Source organism: Panulirus ornatus, chromosome 26, assembly GCF_036320965.1.
Source record: "Panulirus ornatus isolate Po-2019 chromosome 26, ASM3632096v1, whole genome shotgun sequence".
Taxonomy (NCBI): domain Eukaryota; kingdom Metazoa; phylum Arthropoda; class Malacostraca; order Decapoda; family Palinuridae; genus Panulirus; species Panulirus ornatus.
In genome coordinates, this window is record NC_092249.1 from 10,642,359 (window position 1) to 10,666,374 (window position 24,016).

Consider the following 24,016-nt stretch of genomic DNA (forward strand, 5'->3'; position numbering starts at 1 on the left):
TTCCAGAACATCTTTTTATTCTCCCTAAAATTTACTGATAGTCTCTCACCCCAACTCTCATTTGCCCTTTTTTTCACCTCTTGCACCTTTCTCTTGACCTCCTGTCTCTTTCTTTTATACTTCTCCCACTCAATTGCATTTTTTCCCTGCAAAAATCGTCCAAATGCCTCTCTCTTCTCTTTCACTAATACTCTTACTTCTTCATCCCACCACTCACTACCCTTTCTAAACAGCCCACCTCCCACTCTTCTCGTGCCACAAGCATCTTTTGCGCAATCCATCACTGATTCCCTAAATACATCCCATTCCTCCCCCACTCCCCTTACTTCCATTGTTCTCACCTTTTTCCATTCTGTACACAGTCTCTCCAGATACTTCTTCACACAGGTCTCCTTCCCAAGCTCACTTACTCTCACCACCTTCTTCACCCCAACATTCACTCTTCTTTTCTGAAAACCCATACTAATCTTCACCTTAGCCTCCACAAGATAATGATCAGACATCCCTCCAGTTGCACCTCTCAGCACATTGACATCCAAAAGTCTCTCTTTCGCACGCCTGTCAATTAACACGTAATCCAATAACGCTCTCTGGCCATCTCTCCTACTTACATAAGTATACTTATGTATATCTCGCTTTTTAAACCAGGTATTCCCAATCATCAGTCCTTTTTCAGCACATAAATCTACAAGCTCTTCACCATATCCATTTACAACACTGAACACCCCATGCATACCAATTATTCCCTCAACTGCCACATTACTCACCTTTGCATTCAAATCACCCATCACTATAACCCGGTCTCGTGCATCAAAACCGCTAACACACTCATTCAGCTGCTCCCAAAACACTTGCCTCTCATGATCTTTCTTCTCATGCCCAGGTGCATATGCACCAATAATCACCCACCTCTCTCCATCAACTTTGAATTTTACCCATATTAATCGAGAATTTACTTTCTTACATTCTATCACATACTCCCACAACTCCTGTTTCAGGAGTATTGCTACTCCTTCCCTTGCTCTTGTCCTCTCACTAACCCCTGACTTCACTCCCCAGACATTTCCAAACCACTCTTCCCCTTTACCCTTGAGCTTCGTTTCACTCAGAGCCAAAACATCCAGGTTCCTTTCCTCAAACATACTACCTATCTCTCCTTTTTTCACATCTTGGTTACATCCACACACATTTAGGCAACCCACTCTGAGCCTTCGAGGAGGATGAGCACTCCCCGCGTGACTCCTTCTTCTGTTTCCCATTTTAGAAAGTTAATAAAGTTAATATTTGAAACTTAAACAATAATGTTACCTCTTTCATGTCTTATTAGTATTGGTTAATAAGGAAACCACATATTTTGATGCTGCCCCCTGTGTTATGTACACATTCACGGTAACACTGAGTGTGGATAGTTTTATTATGGTGAATGGCAGAACTTCTCACAGGAAACCTGCACAGTGGCCGTGTGGGGAAGATCTGACCTGTGTGATAATCTGACGCTTTGATCGATGGTGTCAGTGTGGTCTTATATATCTGCTGGACTATTTTGTATCCCTGTCTGCCAACAAGAACAACAACGAATAAAATGAGCTGGAGCCGTAGGTCATAACGCAAAAACTGATTCCTGGAAAAGGTGCAGGAGGGAGGAAGCGACGCACACAGCAGGATGAAAACGGTTAGAGATGAAGGTGTGTGTGGCTGGCATGTGATGATGACGGATAACATATAGTTACTATAGGACGGAGTGGATCACACTGCATGCTAAAGATGATCATGTAGAAGGTACTTATCTTCTGCTGTGGGAAGAGATGTAGGAAAAGTTGGTACAGCAAAGATATGTGACTTTTGTTGGTGCAGTTATTACCATATGAAGGAGAGTGATAGGAGGAGCGGGACGTGGATGACGATGGTGTACATTTTCCAGTCTGCCACGGCCCAAGCCAACCAAGGCAACACACAGTTGGTCCCTATGTAGAACACAGATGGTAAGTTGGACACCAGCGTCCTATACTTTGGCCCCACGTACTCCAGCACTGTAAAGAACATCACTTGACGTGGTTAGAGAGTACATCACTTGACGTGGTTAGAGATTACATCACTTGACGTGGTTAGAGAGTACATCACTTGACGTGGTTAGAGAGTACATCACTTGACGTGGTTAGAGAGTACATCACTTGACGTGGTTAGAAAGTACATCACTTGACGTGGTTAGAGAGTACATCACTTGACCTGATTGTTGGGTACATAACTTGACAAGGTTAGGAAGTAAATCACTTGATATGACTGAGGAGTACATCTCTTGACATGACTGGAGAGGACATGATTTGATAATGTTAGTGACATGGTAAAAGGAGTACACTACATGACATGACTGGGAATGCACCACTTGAAAATACTAGGGAGACAATCACATAGGAAGTACATCATGTAATATGGTTGGAGAGAACCTAACCTGAGGACATCACCTGGCAAATCTTAGAAGAATATACTATGGCAATGTTGGGGACAACATGACTCGGTAATGTTGGGTAGAACATAACTTGTCATAGTACGGGAGGATATCACTTGACGTGGTGCGAGGGTAACGTACGTCCCATAACTTGCAGGAGGGAGTACTCAATATACTGGCCTTCCCAGTCTCCCTGACACACCCTACCCTGTTGTCACCCACTCGTTTCTGGCCAGTGATATGGCTGTGTTTACACGTCTATAATTGCATCTGGTCGGATAATAAAAGTCATTATTGCTAACATTAATAATAATTGTGCTAACCATATTTGCAGCTGAAAAAATTAACCGTTCACGTTACCTATGTTCCATACTGCGTTACCAGCTCAGATACCATAACCATAATTCATACGTGCCCGCAAACTCATGTGGCCAAGCGCACAATAAGAGATATGAAGAATAGAACACAACAACTGACTTGGAGTGAGCTCTTCATTTTGCATGTAGAGTGAAGCACATCGCCTTGCACTGGACAAAGGGGTACATGAAGCAAGGGGATACACTGGGCAAGGAGGTACTTGAAACAAGGGGGGTACACTGGGCAAGTGGACAAATAGAGCAAAGGGGTAAACTAAACAAGGTGGTACACTGGGCAAGAGGGTACAATGGGGAAGGTGGCACATAAAGCAAGGTGGTGCACTGGAAGGACAGATCACACTACACTCCGTGATAAATAGGACAGATCACACCACACTCCACGATAGATAAAGGGACTTATCACACCACACTCCATGATAAATAGGACAGATCACACTACACTCCATGATAAATAGAAGGACAGATCACACCACACTCCACGATAAAGAGAAGGACAGATCACACCACACTCCACGATAAATAAAGGGACTTATCACACCACACTCCATGATAAATAGGACTGATCACACCACACTCCATGATAAATAAAGGGACTGATCACACCACACTCCATGATAAATAGAAGGACAGATCACACCACACTCCATGATAAATAGGACAGATCACACCACACTCCACGATAAATAGAAGGACAGATCACACCACACTCCATGATAAATAAAGGGACTGATCACACCACACTCCATGATAAATAGAAGGACAGATCACACCACACTCCATGATAAATAAAGGGACTGATCACACCACACTCCATGATAAATAGAAGGACAGATCACACCACACTCCACGATAAATAAAGGGACTGATCACACCACACTCCATGATAAATAGAAGGACAGATCACACCACACTCCATGATAAATAAAGGGACTGATCACACCACACTCCATGATAAATATAAGGACAGATCACACCACACTCCACGATAAATAAAGGGACTGATCACACCACACTCCATGATAAATAGAAGGACTGATCACACCACACTCCATGATAAATAGGACAGATCACACCAGACTCCACGATAAATAGAAGGACTGATCACACAACATTCCATGGTAGGGACACGGGAGGAACATACCACAACCACGACAAAGGTTGGGTTGGATCACATCACTCTTCACAATTAAGGCAAGGAGGGATCACACCACACTTTACGATAGAGGCGGGGACTGATCACACAACATTCCATGGTAAGGGCACGGGAGAAACATACCACAACCATAACAAAGGTTGTGGTAGATCAAATCACTCTTCACAATTGAGGCAAGGAGGGATAAAACCACACTTTTCGATAGAGGTAAGGAAGGATCACACCACACTTCACGAGAGAGGTAGGGAGGGATCATTCAACACTCCAAGATAGAGGCACGGACAGATCACACCACACTTCACGATAGAGGCAAGGACTGATCACACCACACTTCACGATAGAGGCACGGACTGATCACACCACACTTCACGATAGAGGCAAGGACTGATCACATCACACTTCACGATAGAGGCAGGGATGGATCACACCACACTTCACGATAGAGGCAAGGACTGAACACACAACACTCCAAGATAGAGGCAGGGACGGATCACACCACCACTTCACGATAGAGGCAGGGACTGATCACACCACACTTCACGATAGAGGCAGGGACTGATCACACCACACTTCACGATAGAGGCAAGGACTGAACACACAACACTTCACGATAGAGGCAGGGACGGATCACACCACACTTCATAATAGAGGCAGGGACTGATCACACCACACTTCACGATAGAGGCAGGGACTGATCACACCACACTTCACGATAGAGGCAGGGACTGATCACACCACACTTCACGATAGAGGCAGGGACGGATCACACCACACTTCACGATAGAGGCAGGGACGGATCACACAACACTTCACGATACGAGGCAGGACGGATCACACCACACTTTCACCGATAGAGGCAGGGATGATCACACCACACTCACGATAAGAGGCAGGGATCTGGATCACACCACACTTCACTATAGAGGCCAGGGATGGATCACACCACACTTCACGATAAGGCAGGGATGGATCACACCACACTTCACGATAGAGCAAGGACTTGATCACACCACACTTCACGATAGAGGCAGGGACGATCACACCACACTTCACGATAGAGGCAGGGGACGGATCACACCACACTTCACGAGAGGGCAGGGACGGATCACACCACACTTCATAATAGAGGCAGGGACTGATCACTCAACACTTCACGATAGAGGCAGGGATCTGATCACACCACACTTCACGATAGAGGCAGGGACTGATCACACCACACTTCACGATAGAGGTCAGGGGACGGGATCACACAACACTTCACGATAGAGGCAGGGATGGATCACACCACACTTCACGATAGAGGCAGGGATGGATCACACCACACTTCACGATAGAGGCAGGGACTGATCACACCACACTTCACGATAGAGGCAGGGATGGATCACACCACACTTCACGATAGAGGCAGGGACGGATCACACCACACTTCACGATAGAGGCAGGGACGGATCACACCACACTTCACGATAGAGGCAGGGATGGATCACACCACACTTCACGATAGAGGCAGGGACGGATCACACAACACTTCACGATAGAGGCAGGGACGGATCACACCACACAACACGATAGAGGAAGTGGTGGCCCACAATACATCAGACGATAGAGACAGGGGTGGATCGCACCACACTCCACGATAGAGGGAGGAACGGATCACACCACACTCCAATTAAGAGGCAGGGATGGATCACACCACACAACACGATATAGGCAAGGGTGGATCACACCACACCTCATGATAGAGGTAGGGTCGGATCACAACTAGACTCCAAGAAAGATCACAACACACCTCAGGATATAGGTAGGGACTGATCACACCAGACTCCACGATAAATAGGACTGATCACACAGCACTCAAACGATGAATGGAAAGAGAGATCACACCATACTCCACGATAAATAGAAGGACTGATCACCATACACTATACGAAAAATAGGACAGATCACACCACACTACACAATGAATAGAAAGACTGATCACACTACACTCCAGAATTAGTGGAAAAATTGATCACACAACATTCCATGGTAGGGGCACGGGAGAAATATACCACAACCATGACAAAGGTTGGGGTGGATCATATTACTCTTCACAATTGAGGCAAGGAGGGATCACACTACACTTTACGATAGAGGCAGGGACTGATCACACAACACTTCACGACAGAGGCAGGCACTGATCACACCACACTTCACGATAGAGGCGGGGACTGATCACACAACACTTCACGATAGAGGCGGGGACTGATCACACCACACTTCACGATAGAGGCAGGGACTGATCACACAACACTTCACGATAGAGACAGGGACTGACCACACCACACTTCACGATAGAGGCAGGGACTGATCACACAACACTTCACGATAGAGGCAGGGACTGATCACACCACACTTCACGATAGAGGCAGGGACTGATCACACAACACTTCACGATAGAGGCAGGGACTGATCACACCACACTTCACGATAGAGGCAGGGACTGATCACACAACACTTCACGATAGAGACAGGGACTGACCACACCACACTTCACGATAGAGGCAGGGACTGATCACACAACACTTCACGATAGAGGCAGGGACTGATCACACCACACTTCACGATAGAGGCGGGGACTGATCACACAACACTTCACGACAGAGGCAGGGACGGATCACACCACACTTCACGATAGAGGCAGGGACTGATCATCACACAACACAGGACCGTTATATTGATCAACACACAACACAATACCTTTATGATGATCATCAAACAACATAATTACGTTATAATGACCATCACGCAACACTATACCGTTACAATAATCATCGCACAACACAATACACACAATACCTTCATAATGATCAAACAACACAGTACCGTTATAATGATCATCACACAATACAAAAATGTTATAATGACCAACACAAAACACAATACCGTTATAATGATCATTACACAACAGAGTACGGTTATAATATTTACTACACAACACAATACCCTCATGATGATCATGACACAATACAATGCTGTTATAATGACCATCACACAACACAATACCGTTATATTGATCATCACACAACACTACCTTTATAATGATCATCACACAACACAATACCGTTATACTGATCATCAAACAAGACAATTACGTTATAATGACCATCATGCAACACAATACCGTTATAATGATCTTTACACAACAGAGTACTGTTATAATATTTACTACACAACGCAATACCGTTATGATGATCATGACACAATACAATACTGTTATAATGATCATCACACAACACAATACCGTTATATTGATCATCACACAACACTACATTTATAATGATCATCACACAAGACAATACCGTTATAATGATCATCAAACAACACAATACCGTTATAATGACCATCATAAAACACAATGCTGTTATAATGAACACCACACAACACAATCCCGTCATAATTATCATCACACAACACAGTACCATCATACTGATCATCACACAACACAATACCGTTATGATGATCATCAAACAACATAATTACGTTATAATGACCATCATGCAACACTATACCGTTACAATAATCATCACACAACACAATACACACAATACCATCATAATGATAATCAAACAACACAGTACCGTTATAATGATCATCACACAATACAACATCGTTATAATGACCAACACAAAACACAATACCGTTATAATGATCATTACACAGCAGAGTACGGTTATAATATTTACTACACAACACAATACCTTCATGATGATCATGACACAATACAATGCTGTTATAATGACCATCACACAACACAATACCGTTATACTGATCATCACACAACACTATAATGATCATCACACAACGCAATACCTTTATAATGGTCATTACACAACAGAGTACGATTATAATATTTACTACACAACAGAATATCTTCATGATGATCATGACAAAAAGCAATACTGTTATAATGACCATCACACAACACAATACCGTTATATTGATCATCAAACAACACTACCTTAAAAAGGATCATCACACAACACAGTACAATTAAAATGATCATCACACAAAATAATAAGGTTATGATCATCGCACGACACAATACCATATAATGATCATAAATCAGCACAGTACCGTTATAATGATCATCGCACAACACAATACCGTTTTAATAATCATCACACAACACAAAACAGTTATAATGATCATCACACAACGCAATATCGTTATAATGATCAACACACACCAAAATACGGTTATAATGATCATCAAATAACACAATACCGTTATAATGAACATCACTCAACACTACCGTTACAATGATCATCATAAAACACAATACTGTTATAATGATCTTCACACAACACAATACCGTGATAATGATCATCACACAACACAATACCGTTATAAAAATCATCACAACACAATACCGTTATAATGATCATCAAACAATACAATATCGTTATAATGACCATCCCACAACACAATACCATTAAAATGATCATCACGCAACAATACAGTTATAATTCCCCTCACCTCCCCTCACCTACTGCCGGTATAGTGGACACCCCCCCCCCCCCATCCTTCAGGCACTGGAAAACCCTCCTCCACCTGCTTCCGACACAGGGACCCCCCTCCCCCTGCTTCCGACACAGGGACCCCCCTCCCCCTGCTTCCGACACAGGGACCCCCCCTCCCCCTGCTTCCGACACAGGGACCCCCCTCCACCTGCTTCCGACACAGGGACCCCCCTCCACCTGCTTCCGACACAGGGACCCCCCTCCACCTGCTTCCGACACAGGGACCCCCCTCCACCTGCTTCCGACACAGGGACCCCCCTCCACCTGCTTCCGACACAGGGACCCCCCCTCCCCCTGCTTCCGACACAGGGACCCCCTCCCCTGCTTCCGACACAGGGACCCCCCTCCCCTGCTTCCGACACAGGGACCCCCCTCCCCTGCTTCCGACACAGGGACCCCCCCTCCCCCTGCTTCCGACACAGGGACCCCCCTCCCCCTGCTTCCGACACAGGGACCCCCCTCCCCTGCTTCCGACACAGGGACCCCCCTCCCCCTGCTTCCGACACAGGGACCCCCCCTCCCCCTGCTTCCGACACAGGGACCCCCCTCCCCCTGCTTCCGACACAGGGACCCCCTCCCCTGCTTCCGACACAGGGACCCCCCTCCCCCTGCTTCCGACACAGGGACCCCCCTCCCCTGCTTCCGACACAGGGACCCCCCCTCCCCCTGCTTCCGACACAGGGACCCCCCTCCCCCTGCTTCCGACACAGGGACCCCCCTCCCCCTGCTTCCGACACAGGGACCCCCCTCCCCTGCTTCCGACACAGGGACCCCCCTCCCCCTGCTTCCGACACAGGACCCCCCTCCCCCTGCTTCCGACACAGGGACCCCCCTCCCCCTGCTTCCGACACAGGGACCCCCCTCCCCCTGCTTCCGACACAGAGATCCCCCTCCCCCTCCTTCCGACACAGGGACCCCCCTCCCCCTGCTTCCGACACAGAGACCCCCCTCCCCCTGCTTCCGACACAGGGGCCCCCCTCCCCCTCCTTCCGACACAGGACCCCCCTCCCCCTCCTTCCGACACAGGGACCCCCCTCCCCCTGCTTCCGACACAGGGACCCCCCTCCCCTCCTTCCGACACAGAGACCCCCCTCCCCCTCCTTCCGACACAGGGACCCCCCTCCCCCTCCTTCCGACACAGGGACCCCCCTCCCCCTCCTTCCGACACAGGGACCCCCCTCCCCCTGCTTCCGACACAGGGACCCCCCTCCCCCTGCTCCCAGAACCTCATACCCACACATCAAGACCCACCGCCACCTGACCAACCCCACCACAGTGGAGCATATGGTCTATACATCTGATGATGATAAATGATAAAGATAACTAAACAGGAAATTTCAGCATTCCTCAAAGAGGTTCACGTCCTCTTAACACCTCAGTTTGGTTACCATTAAGCAGTTGTTGTCTGGTCACTCAGTTCTACAGACTACGATGTAAACAGACCAAGTGTCACTGTTGCCACTGCGATGTAAACAGACAAGTGTCACTGTTGCCACTGCGATGTAAACAGACAAGTGTCACTGTTGCCACTGCGATGTAAACAGACCAAGTGTCACTGTTGCCACTGCGATGTAAACAGACCAAGTGTCACTGTTGCCACTGCGATGTAAACAGACAAGTGTCACTGTTGCCACTGCGATGTAAACAGACAAGTGTCACTGTTGCCACTGCGATGTAAACAGACAAGCGTCACTGTTGCCAGTGCGATGTAAACAGACAAGTGTCACTGTTGCCACTGCGATGTAAACTGACAAGTGTCACTGTTGCCACTGCGATGTAAACAGACAAGTGTCACTGTTGCCACTGCGATGTAAACAGACAAGCGTCACTGTTGCCAGTGCGATGTAAACAGACAAGTGTCACTGTTGCCACTGCGATGTAAACAGACGAGTGTCACTGTTGCCACTGCGATGTAAACAGACAAGTGTCACTGTTGCCACTGCGATGTAAACAGACAAGCGTCACTGTTGCCAGTGCGATGTAAACAGACAAGTGTCACTGTTGCCACTGCGATGTAAACAGACAAGTGTCACTGTTGCCACTGCGATGTAAACTGACAAGTGTCACTGTTGCCAATACGATGTAAACAAACAAGTGACACTGTTGCCACTACGAAGTAAACAGACAAGTGTCACTGTTGACTCACCTCATAAAACACGTCAACCTGTGTACATCATGTGGATGTGTGAGTAACTCAAATCAAATGTGGTAAGATGTTCATTACATGAAGGAAAATGGGGTGGAGTCCCGTGATATGCAAGATGTTGTATACATCAGGTGACATGGAGTGGGGGGGGGGGGGTGCATCATGTGAAGGGTGAACATGACATGATAATATATAGAGGAAAAAAAATCACATTGCAATATGTGAAGGTTACGCATCACATTAAAGTATGTGAAGGGTGCACATCACACGACTGTATGTGAAAAGTGCACATCCTATGAAAAGAGGAAAGGTGTACATACCTTCCTTCTTGATATGATATACATCATGTGATGTGAGTTGGAAGCACACCATGTGACACACGATGTACATCACTTGGTATAGCACAGGAGTCAACACTTAACATGGGAAGGGTTAGATGCACACCATGTGAGACACACGATGTATCATCTTACACCAGGTGTACACCATGTGGCAAGAAAAATATGTGATTAATATGTGTATCGAATGATATGATGTACATCAGATGTTGTAATGTACATACTAAGGATGCATTATGTCTTACTCGTACATAGAGAGAATATATCATGTCGTCAGTACTTTCTCTGAAAGTCCCATGTTATGAGTACCTGCTGAGAATGTCCCATGTTATGAGTACCTGCTGAGAATGTCCCATGTTATGAGTACCTGCTGAGAATGTCCCATGTTATGAGTACCTGCTGAGAATGTCCCATGTTATGAGTACCTGCTGAGAATGTCCCATGTTATGAGTACCTGCTGAGAATGTCCCATGTTATGAGTACCTGCTGAGAATGTCCCATGTTATGAGTACCTGCTGAGAATGTCCCATGTTATGGATACGTGCTGAGGATGTTTCATGTGTTCCGGGTTCTTACTGAGAATACGTCATGAGTTACCAAGAATGGAATACACTCATAATGCATCATGTGTTACTGGTACATACTGGGAATGTATCATGTGTTGCCGGGACTTATTGATAATGTATCATGTGTTACTTGTACTTACTCAGAATGTATCATGTGTTACTAGTATATACTGAGAATGTATCATGTGTTATTGGTACTTACTGATAATGTATCACGTGTTACCGGTACTTACAGATAACATATCATGTGTTACTGGTACTTCCAGATAATGTATCATGTTACCGGTACTTACTGAGAGTGTATCATGTGTTACTGGTACTTACTGAGATAGTTTCATGTTTACTGGTGCTTTAGGAGAATGTATCATGAGTTACTGGTATTTACTGAGAATGTATCATGTGTTATTGGTATTTCCTGAGAATGTATCATGTGTTTTTGGTAGTTACTGATAATGTATCACGTGTTACCGGTACTTACAGATAACATATCATGTGTTACTATTACTTACTGAGAATGTATAATATGTTACTGGTACTTCCAGATAATGTATCATGTGTTACCGGCATACACTGAGAATGTATCATGTGTTACTGGCACTTACTAAGAAAGTATCATGTTTACTGGTGCTTTGGGAGAATATATCATGAGTTACGGGTACTTACTTAAAATGTATCATGTGTAATTGGCACTTAGTGATAATCTGTCATTTGTTACTGGTCCTTCCTGGGAATGTATCATGTATTACCGGTACTTCCTGAAAATGTATCATGTGTTACTGGTACCTACAGACATTGTATAATGTAATAAAGGTTCTTACTGAGAATGTATCGTGTGTTACGTGTACTAAGAGAATGTGTTACTAGTACTTACTGATAATGTATCTTGTGTTACTGGTACTTACTGAAAATGTATCTTGTGTTACTGGTAATTTACTGATAATGTATCTTGTGTTACTGGTAATTTACTGATAATGTATCTTGTGTTACTGGTAATTTACTGATAATGTACCATGTGTTACTGGTACTTATTAATAATGTATCTTGTGTTACTGGTACTTACTGATAATGTATCATGTGTTACTTGTACTTACTGATAATGTATCATGTGTTACTGGGACTTACTTATAATGAGTCACGTGATGCCGGTACATACTGAGAATGTATCATGCAATACCCGTAAAACTGATAATGCAACACGCTGTTAAGGGTACTTACTAAGAATGTTTTACTGGTAGTTACTGATAATGTATCATATGTTACTGATACTTACTGAAACTGTATCATGCTTTACCGGTACTTACCGAGAATGTATCATGCGTTACCGGTACCTAGTATGAACGTATCATGTGTTACTGGTCCTTACTGAAAATGTGTCTTGTCATACCGGTACTTACTGAGAATGTATTATGTACTACTGGTACTTACTAAAAATGTATCATGTGTTATTCGTATCTATTCAGAATGTATTATGTATTACCGGTACATAATGAAAATGTATCGTGTGTTACCAGTACTTACTAAGAAAGTATCATATGTTACTGGTATTTACTGATAACGTATGGCACATACTGAAAATGTAGCATGTGTTACTGGTACTTACTGAAAATGTATCATGTCTTACTGGCACATAATTAGAATGTATCATGTCTTACTGGCACATAATCAGAATGTATCATGTGTTACCGGTACTTAATGAGAATGTACCATGTGTTACTGGTACTCACTGATAATGTATTATGGTTACTGGTGCTTAATGAGAATTTATCATATGTTACCGGTACTTCCTAGAAAGGCATCATGTGTTACTGGGACTTTCTCATAATGTATCATGTGTTACTGGTAGTTACTGATAATGTATCATGTGCTACTGGTCCTTCCTGAGGATGCTATTTGTCACCGGTACTTCCTGAAAGTGTATCATGTGTTACTGGTACTTACAGATAAAATATATTGTGATACCGGTACTTACTGATGATGTATCGTGTGCTACGGGTACTTACTGAGTATATATCATGCGCTACCGCTTGTGTTACGGTATTTACTGAAAATGTATCACGTATTACTGGTACTTAACGAGAATGTATCATGTGTTACTAATACTTAATGAGAATGTGTCGGGTTTTACTGGTAATTATTGATAATGTAACATGCGTTACCGTTGCTTAATGAAAATGTATCATGTGTTACCGGTACTTAATGAGAATGTATCATGTGTTACTCGTAATTCCTTATGATGTATCATGTTTTACTGGTACAAACTGATAATGTATAATGCGTTCCCGGTAATTATTGAGAATGTTTCATGGTTACTTGTACTCATTGAGAATGTATCATGTGTTACTGATAATTACTGAGAACGTATCAGGTGTTATTGGTATTTACTGAGAATGTTTCAAGTGTTACCGGTACTTAATGAGAATGTATCATGTGCTACTAGTACTTACTGAGAGTGGATTAAGTGTTATCTGTACTTAATGAGAATGTATCATATATTACCGGTACTAAATGAGAATGTATCATGTGTTACGAGTACTTACTAAGAATGTGTCATGTGTTACTGGTATTTACTGAGAATGTATCATACTTACTGAAAATGTATCACGTGTTAGGGGTACTTAGTGAGAATGTATCATGTGTTACTGGTATTTACTGAGAATGTATCATGTGATACTCGTACTTAGTGATATTTCATAATATGTTGCCGGTATAAGATAAGAATGTATCATGTGTAAAGGTACTTACCGAAAGTGTATCATGTGTTACGGTACTTTTTGATAATGTATCATGCGTTACTTTTACTGAGAATGTATCATGTTTACTGGTACTTACTGATAATGTATCATGTGTTAACTGTACTTGATAAGAATGTATCATATGTTACCTGTGCTTACTGATAATGTATCATGTGTTAACTGTACTTGATAAGAATGTATCATGTGTTACCTGTGCTTACTGAGAATGTATCATGTGTTAACTGTACTTGATAAGAATGTATCATATGTTACCTGTGCTTACTGAGAATGTATCATGTGTTATTGGTCTTTACTGAGAATGTATCATGTGATCCTAATACTTACTTGAAATGTATCATATGATGCTGGTACTTACTGGGAATGTATCATGTGTTACTGGCACTTACTGAGAATGTGTCATGTGTTACCGGTACTAACTGAAAATGTATCATATGATATCGAAACTTACTGAGAATGGCTCATGGGTTACCCTTTCTTACTGAGAATGTGTCCTGTCTTACTGGTACTTACTGAGCATGTATAATGTGTTACCGGTACTTACTGAGCATGTATAATGTGTTACCGGTACTTACTGAGCATGTATAATGTGTTAACGGTACTTACTGAGCATGTATAATGTGTTACCGGTACTTACTGAGAATGCATCATGTGTTACCAGTACTTATTGATAGTATATCATGTGCTACCACTACTTATTGAAAATGTATTATGTGCTACGGGTACTTACTGATAATATATCATGTTACGTGTACTTCCCGAAAATATGTCACGTGTTACCGGTGCTTACTGAGAATATATCATGTGTTACTGGTCTTTACTGAGAATCATCATGTGTTACGAGTACTTACTGAGAATGTATTATGTGTTACGGGTACATACTGAGAACGTATCTTGTGTTACGGGTACTTTTTAAGAATGTTCTAAAAATGTGTCATGAGAATATATCATGTGTTACCGGTACTTAATGAGAAAGTATCATGTGTTACTGGTCTTTTCTGAGAATGTATCATGTGTCACGAGTACTTTCTGAGAATATATCATGTGTTACGGGTACTTTCTGAGACTGTATCATGTGTTGCGGGTACATACTGAGAACGTATCTCGTGTTACGGGTACTTTTTGAGAATGTATCGTGTTACGGGTACTGACTGAGAATGTATCATGTGTTACGGGTACTTACTAAGAATGTGTCATATGTTACGAGTACTTACTGAAAATGTGTTACGGGTATTTACTGAGAATGTATCATGTATTACGGGTACGTATTGAGAATGAATCACGTGTTACGAGTACTGACTGGGAATGTATCAAGTGTTACGGGTACTTACTGAGAAAGTATCATTTGTTACGGGCACTTATTGAGAATGTATCATATGGAACGGGTACTAACTGAGAATGTATCTTTTGTCACGGGTACTTACTAAGAATGTGTCATGTGTTACGAGCACTTACTGAGCATGTGTCATGAGTTACGGGTATTTACTGAGAATGTATCGTGTGCTGCTGGTACTTGCTGAGAATGTATCATGTGTTACTTGTACTTACTGAGAATGTATCTTGTGATGCTGGTTCTTACTGAAAATGTATCATGTGATACTGGTACATACTGAGAATGTATCATGCTTTACGGATACTTACTCTGAATGTATCATGTGTTACTGGTACCTACTGAGATTGTATCATGTGTTACTGATACTTACTGTGATTGTATCATGTGTTAATGATACCTACTGAGAATATAACATGTGTTAATGGTACTTACTGAGAATGTATCATGTGTTAATGGTACTTACTGAGAATGTATCATGTGTTAATGGTACCTACTGAGAATATAACATGTGTTAATGGTGCCTACTGAGAATGTATCATGTATTAATGGTACTTACTGAGAATGTATCATGCATTAATGGTACTTACTGTGAATGTATCATGTGTTAATGGTACTTACTGAGAATGAATCATGTGTTTATGGTACTTACTGAGAATGTATCATGCATTAATGGTACTTACTGAGAATGTATCATGTGTTAATGGTACTTACTGAGAATGTATCATGTGTGAATGGTACTTACTGAGAATGTATCATGCATTAATGGTACTTACTGTGAATGTATCATGTGTTAATGGTACTTACTGAGAATGTATCATGCATTAATGGTACTTACTGTGAATGTATCATGTGTTAATGGTACTTACTGAGAATGTATCATGCATTAATGGTACTTACTGAGAATGTATCATGCATTAATGGTACTTACTGAGAATGTATCATGCATTAATGGTACTTACTGTGAATGTATCATGTGTTAATGGTACCTACTGAGAATGTATCATGCATTAATGGTACTTACTGTGAATGTATCATGTGTTAATGGTACTTACTGAGAATGAATCATGTGTTAATGGTACTTACTGAGAATGTAACATGTGTTAATGGTACTTACTGAGAATGAATTATGTGTTAATGGTAGTCACTGAGAATGCACCTGTATCATGTGTTAATGGTACTTACTGAGAATGTATCATGTGTTAATGGTACTTACTGAGAATGTATCATGCATTAATGGTACTTACTGTGAATGTATCATGTGTTAATGGTACTTACTGAGAATGTATCATGCATTAATGGTACTTACTGTGAATGTATCATGTGTTAATGGTACTTACTGAGAATGTAACATGTGTTAATGGTACTTACTGAGAATGAATTATGTGTTAATGGTAGTCACTGAGAATGCACCTGTATCATGTGTTAATGGTACTTACTGAGAATGTATCATGTGTTAATGGTACTTACTGAGAATGTATCATGCATTAATGGTACTTACTGTGAATGTATCATGTGTTAATGGTACTTACTGAGAATGTAACATGTGTTAATGGTACTTACTGAGAATGAATTATGTGTTAATGGTAGTCACTGAGAATGCACCTGTATCATGTGTTAATGGTACTTACTGAGAATGTATCATGTGTTAATGGTACTTACTGAGAATGTATCATGCATTAATGGTACTTACTGTGAATGTATCATGTGTTAATGGTACTTACTGAGAATGTATCATGTGTTAATGGTACTTACTGAGAATGTATCATGCATTAATGGTACTTACTGTGAATGTATCATGTGTTAATGGTACTTACTGAGAATGTATCATGTATTAATGGTACTTACTGTGAATGTATCATGTGTTTATGGTACTTACTGAGAATGCATCATGCATTAATGGTACTTACTGAGAATGTATCATGCATTAATGGTACTTACTGTGAATGTATCATGTGTTAATGGTACTTACTGAGAATGTATCATGTGTTAATGGTACTTACTGAGAATGAAACCAATGGTGTAGTGCTGTTCATAGATAAAGCCGATGAGGAACCTGCTGACGATGAACATGATGAAGGAGGAGCTGAAGGCTGAAGCAATACCGATTATGGCGGCCAGAAGGTTGGAGAATACGGTCGTAGGTATCCTGCCCCAGCGGTCTGCCACCCATCCCAGGGTAGGACACCCAAACAACGATCCTATGAAGAACAGTGACTGTGCCATAGTAGGACGCCAGTCATCCTCGCACACCCAGTCCATCTGGAAAACACAGACGATGCCAGTTGTGTCATCATCATCATCATCATCCAATCCAACTGTTAAACATTATGTTACCAGAAGTTAGTCATAACGTGTCTGTGGTCACCAACATAGGTTCATATAAAGTTTGCCACGTGTCTGTGGCCACTAAAACAGGTCCACGTGAAGATTGCCACATGTCTGTGGTCACCAACACAGGTCTACGTGAAGTGCTATGTCTCTGGTCACCAACACAGGTCCATGTGAAGATTGCCACGTGCTTGTTGTCACCAACAGAGGCCCATGTGAAGATTGCCACGTATCTGTTGTCACCAATAGTCTCAAATGAAGATTGCCACGTGTCTGTGGTCACCAACACAGGTCCATATGAGGATTGCCACGGTCTGTGGTCACCAACACAGGTCGATATGAGGATTGCCACGGTCTGTGGTCACCAACACAGGCATATGTAAAGGTTGCCACGTGTCTCTGATCACTGACACAGGCCCCTGTGAAAATTGCCAAGTGTCTGCAGTCATAAACACGGGAACATGAGAAGATTGCCACTTGCCAGTGGTCACCAACACAGGCCAATGTCAAGATTGCCACGTGTCTGTGATCAACAACAGAAGCCTATGTGAAGACTGCCGCTTGCGTGTGGTCACAAATATAAGACCATACGAAGATTACCACGTGTCTGTGGACACCTTCACAGGTTCATGTGAAGATTCTCAGTGTGTCTGTGGTCACCAACACAGGCCCATGTGAAGATACCCACGTGTCTGTGGTCACCAACAAAGGTCCATTTGAAGATTGCCAGGTGTCTGTGGTCACCAACTGAGGCCCATGTGAAAATCGTCACATGACTGGTCACCAATACAGATCCATGTGAAGATTACCAGGTGTGTGTGGTCACCAACCCAGGCTCATGTGGAGATTGCCACGTGTCTGTGGTCACCCAGACTGGCACATGAGATGATTACCACGTATCTTTGGTCACCAACACAGGCGCATAAAAAGATTGCCACGTGTCTGTGGTCACCAACAGAGGCCCATGTGAAGATAGATTGCCACGTTTCTGTGGTCACCAACACAGATCAATGTTTAGAAATTACCACGTGTTTGTGGTCACCAACACATGCGCATATGAAGATTGCTACGTGTCTTTGGTCAAAAACACAGGTCTATGTGACGAGTGATACGTGTCTCTGATCACCAACACAGGCACATGTGAACATTGTAACGTATCTGTGTTCATGAAGACGGGCCTTTGTGCAGATTGCCCAGTGTCTGTGGTCATCAACACAGGACCAAGTGAAGATCGTCACGTGTCTTTGGTCACTAACACAGGTCCATTTGAAGAGTGCCACGTGTCTGAGGTCACCAAAACAGGAACATGATAAGATTACCACGTGGTGGTGGTCACCAACGCAGGCGCATGAGAAGATTGCCACGTGTCTGTGGACACCAACACAGGCACGTGTGAAGATTGCTACGTGTATGTGGTCACAAAGACGGGCACACGACTATATTATCACGTGTCTGTGGTAGCTAACACAGTCACATGAGAAGATTCCCACGTGTCTGTGACTACAAACATAGGCCCATGTGAAGATCGCCACGTGTCTATGGTCACCAACACAAGCATATGTGAAGAGTGTCACGTGTCGCTGGTCACCAATGCAGGCACATGTGACGACTGCCAAGTGACTGTGGTCACCAACACAGGTTCATGTGAAGATTACCACGTGCTTGTGGTCACAAATGCGCATCCATATGAAGAGTGTCACGTGCATGTGATCACCAATACAGGCACATGAGAAGATTATCACGTATGTGTGGTCACCAATACAGGCACATGAGAAGATTCCCGTGAGTCTGTGGTCACCAACACAGGTCCATGTAATGTTTGCTACGGGTCTGTGGACAACAACACAGGTCCATTTGAAGAGTGCCACGTGTCTGGGATCATCAATACAGGAATAAAAGATTACTATGTGTCTGTGTCACCAACACAGGCACATGTGAAGATCGTTCCGTGACTGGTCACCAACACAGGCACATGTGAAGATCGTTCCGTGACTGGTCACCAACACAGGCCAATGTGAAGATAGCCACGTTTCTTTGGTCACCAAGTCATGTCACTGTTTAAATATTGCCACATGTTTGTGGTCACCAACACAGGCGCATTTGAAGATTGCAATTTGTCCTTGGTCACCAACACAGTCTATGTAAAGAGTGCCACGTGTCTGAGGTCACCAATACAGGGACATGTGAAGATTGTAACGTATCTGGGGTCACTAACACATGCCTATGTGAAGATTGCCATGTGTCTATGGTCACCAACCCAGGTCCAAGTGAAGAAAGCCACGTTTCTGAGGCCACCAACACAGGTCCCTTTCAAGAGTGCCACGTGTTTGTGGTCACCAATACAGGCACATGAGAAGATAACCACATGTCTGTAGTCACCAATATAGGTCCATGTCAAGATTGCCGCGTCTGTGTGGTCACTGACAGAGGCCATTAGGAGAAGTGCCAGCCAGGTGTCTTTGGTCACCAACACAGGCCCATGTGAAGATTACCGAGCGTCTTTGGTCACCAACACAGGCCCATGTGAAGATTACCGAGCGTCTTTGGTCACTAAAACATTTCTCTGTGAAGAGTATCAGGTATCTGTGGTCACCATCATAGGCGTATGTGAAGATTGCCAAGTGTCTTTGGTCACCAACACATGTTTATGTGAAGATTGCAACGTATCTGTGGTCACCAACACAAGTCCATGTTAAGATTGCCACGTGTTTGTGGTCACCAACACGGGCACATGAGAAGATTACCACGTGTGTGTAATCACCAACACAGGCGCATGAAAAGATTCCCACGTGTCTCTGGCTACCAACACAGGCACGTGAGAAGATTGGTACGTGTCTCTGGTCACCAACACAAGTCCAAGTGAAGATTCTCACGTGTCTGTGGTCTGTAACACAGGCACTTGAGAACATTACCACGGTTCTGTAGTCATGAGCACATGCCTATATGAAAATTGCCACGATCTGTGGTTACCAACACAGGCTGATGTGAAGATTGCCACGTGTCTTTGATCACTAAGACAGGCCCATTTGAAGACTGCCACGTGTCTGTGGTCACCAACATAGGCACATGGAAAGATTGCCAATTGTCTGCGGTGACCAATACAGGCCGATGAGAAGATTACCACGTACCTGTGATCATCAACACAGGTATATGTCAAAATTACCACTTATCTGTGGTCACCAACACAGGATTATGTGAAGATTGCCATGTATCTGTAGTTACCAACACAGGTCTATGTAAACATTGCCACGTGTCTGTGGTCACCAACAGAGGCACATATGAATGTTGCCACGTGTCTATCATCTCCAACGAAGGTCCATGTGAAGAGTAACACGTGCCTGTGGTCACCAACACATGCACTTGTGAAGACTGCCACGTTTCTGCGGTCACCAACACAGGCCCATGTAAAGATTGCCACGTGTCTGTGGTCACCAACACAGGCCCAACAGAAGATTGCCACGTTTTTGTGGTCACCAATAATGGTCAATGTTTAAAAATTGCCACGTGTTTTTGGTCACCAACGGAGGCGCATGTGAAGATTGCCAAGTGTCTTCCGTCACCAGCACAGGCCTATGTGAAGATTGCCACTTGTCTCTGGTCACCAACGCAGGCATATGGGAAGATTGCCACGTGTCTGTGGTCACCAACACAAGCCCTTGTGAAGATTCTCACGTGTCTGTGGTTACCAACACACGCACATGAGAAGATTGCTACAAGTGTATGGTCACCAACACAGGTCCATGTGAAGATACTCAGGTGTCTTTGGCCACCAACACAAGCCCATGTGAAGATTGCCAAGTGTCTTTCGTCACCGACACAAGTCTATGTGAAGATTGCCACTTGTCTGTTGTCAACAATAATGGTCAGTTTAAAAATTGCCACGTGTTTGTGGTCACTAGCAGAGGCACATGTGAAGATTGCCATTTGTCTGTGGTTACCAACGCATTTCTCCGTGAAGAGTGCCACGTGTATGTGGTCACCATCACAGCTCCATAAGAACATTGCAACGAGTCTTTAGTCACTAACACGGGTCCATGTAAAGACTGCCACGTGTCTGTGGTCATTATCACAGGCACATGTGAAGATTGACACGTGTTTGTGTGGTCACCAACCGAGGTTCATGTGATGAATACCATGTATCTGTAGTCACCAACACAGGTCTATGTGAAGAGTGCAACATGTCTAAGGTCACGAACATAGGCACATGTGAAGATTGTACCGCATCTGTGATCACCAACACAGGCCTATGTGAAGATTACCACGTGTCTGTGGTCATCACCATAGGTCCATTTGAAAAGTGCCACTTGTCTGTGGTCACCAACATAGACACATGAAAAGAGTGCCACGTGTCTGTGGTTACTAACACAGGCGCATGAGAGGATTACCAAGTGTTTGTAGTCACCAACACATGTCTATGTGAAGAGCGCCACGTATCTGTAGTCACCGACACAGGAACATGTGAAGATTATAACGTATCTGTGGTCACCAATACAGGTCCAGGTGAAGATTACCACGTGTCTGTGGTCACCAAGATAGGTCCATTTGAAAAGTGTCGCGTGTCTGTGGTCACCAACACAGGCACATCAGAAGATTACCACGTGTCTGTGATCACCAACAAAGCCGTGTGAGAAGATTCCAATGTGTGTATGGTCACCAACACAAGCACATCGGAAGATTCAAACGTGTCTGTGGTCACCAATACAAGCCCATGTAGAGAGTGCCAAGTGTCTGTGGTCACCAACACAGGTCCATATGGAGATTGCCACGTATCTGTAGTCACCAGCACGGGCCCTTTTCAAGATTGCCACATGTCTGTGGTCACCAACACAAGTACATGTGAAGAGTGCCACGAGTCTAAGGTCACCAACACTGGACCATAAATGATTGCCACATGTCTCTGGCCACCAATATAGGATCATATGAAGATCGCCACGTGTCTGTGGTCACCAGTACACGCCCATGTGAAGATTGCCACTGTTCTGTGGTCACCAAGAAAGTCAATGTTTGAATATTGCCACGTGTTTATGGTCACCAAAAACAGGCGCATGTAAAGATTGCCACATGTCTCTGGTCACCAACACAGGTCTATATGAAGAAAGCCACGAGTCTGTGGTCACCAACACAGGTCTATATGAAGAATGCCACGAGTCTGTGGTCACCAACACAGGTCTACCCGAAGAGTGTCGCGTGTCTGTGGTCACTAACACAGGTCCATGTGAAGAGTGCTACGAGTCTGTGGTCACCAACACAGGTCCATGTCAAAATTGCCACTTGTCTGTGGACACCAACACAGGTCTATATGAAGATTGCCACGTATGTGTGGTCACCAACACAGGTTCATTTGAAGATTGACACGTCTCTGGTCAACAAGACGGATCCATGTAAAGATTGTCACGTGTCTATGGTCACCAACACAGGTCCATGTGAAGATTACCATGTGTCTGTGGTCACCAACACAAGTCTATGTGAAGAGTGCCATGTGTCTATGGTCACCAACATAGGCATATGTGAAGATTGTAACAATCTGTTGTTACCAGCCCAGGCCCATGTGAATATTGCCACATGTCTGTGGTCAGCAACACAGGTCCATTGGAAAATTGCCACGTGTCTGTTGTCACCAACACAGACACATGAGAAGATTACCAAGTGTCTTTGGTCACCAACACAATTCTATGTGAAGAGCGCTACTTATCTGTAGTCACCGACACAGGCACATGTGAAGATTACAACGTATGTGTAGTCAACAACACAGGCCTATATGAAGATGCCACGTGTCTGTGATCACCAACACACGTCCATTTCAAAGGTCACGTGTCTGTGATCACCAACAAAGGGGCATGAGAATATTCCCACGTGTCTGTAGTAACCAACACTGGTACATCAGAAGATTCCCACGTGTCTATGGTAACCAACACAGGTACATGAGAAGATTGCCAAGTATCTATGGTCACCAATACAGGTCCATGTGAAGAGTGCTACGTGTCTGTGGTCACCAACGCGGGTGCTTCTGAAGAGTG

General features: G+C 43.7%; 1 protein-coding gene across 1 annotated transcript in view; it reads right to left on the reverse strand.

Annotated features, from left to right (window-relative positions):
• The window catches only part of LOC139757448 (solute carrier family 22 member 3-like), a 149,441-nt gene that overhangs the window by 63,516 nt on the left and 61,909 nt on the right, over positions 1–24,016 (reverse strand). The window contains exons 4-5 of the mRNA XM_071677973.1: positions 17,672–17,930; positions 1,862–2,030 (exon numbers count right to left, since the gene is read on the reverse strand). Of these exons, the coding sequence (XP_071534074.1) occupies positions 1,862–2,030; positions 17,672–17,930 (428 nt within the window). The remainder of the gene's footprint in view (positions 1–1,861; positions 2,031–17,671; positions 17,931–24,016) is intronic.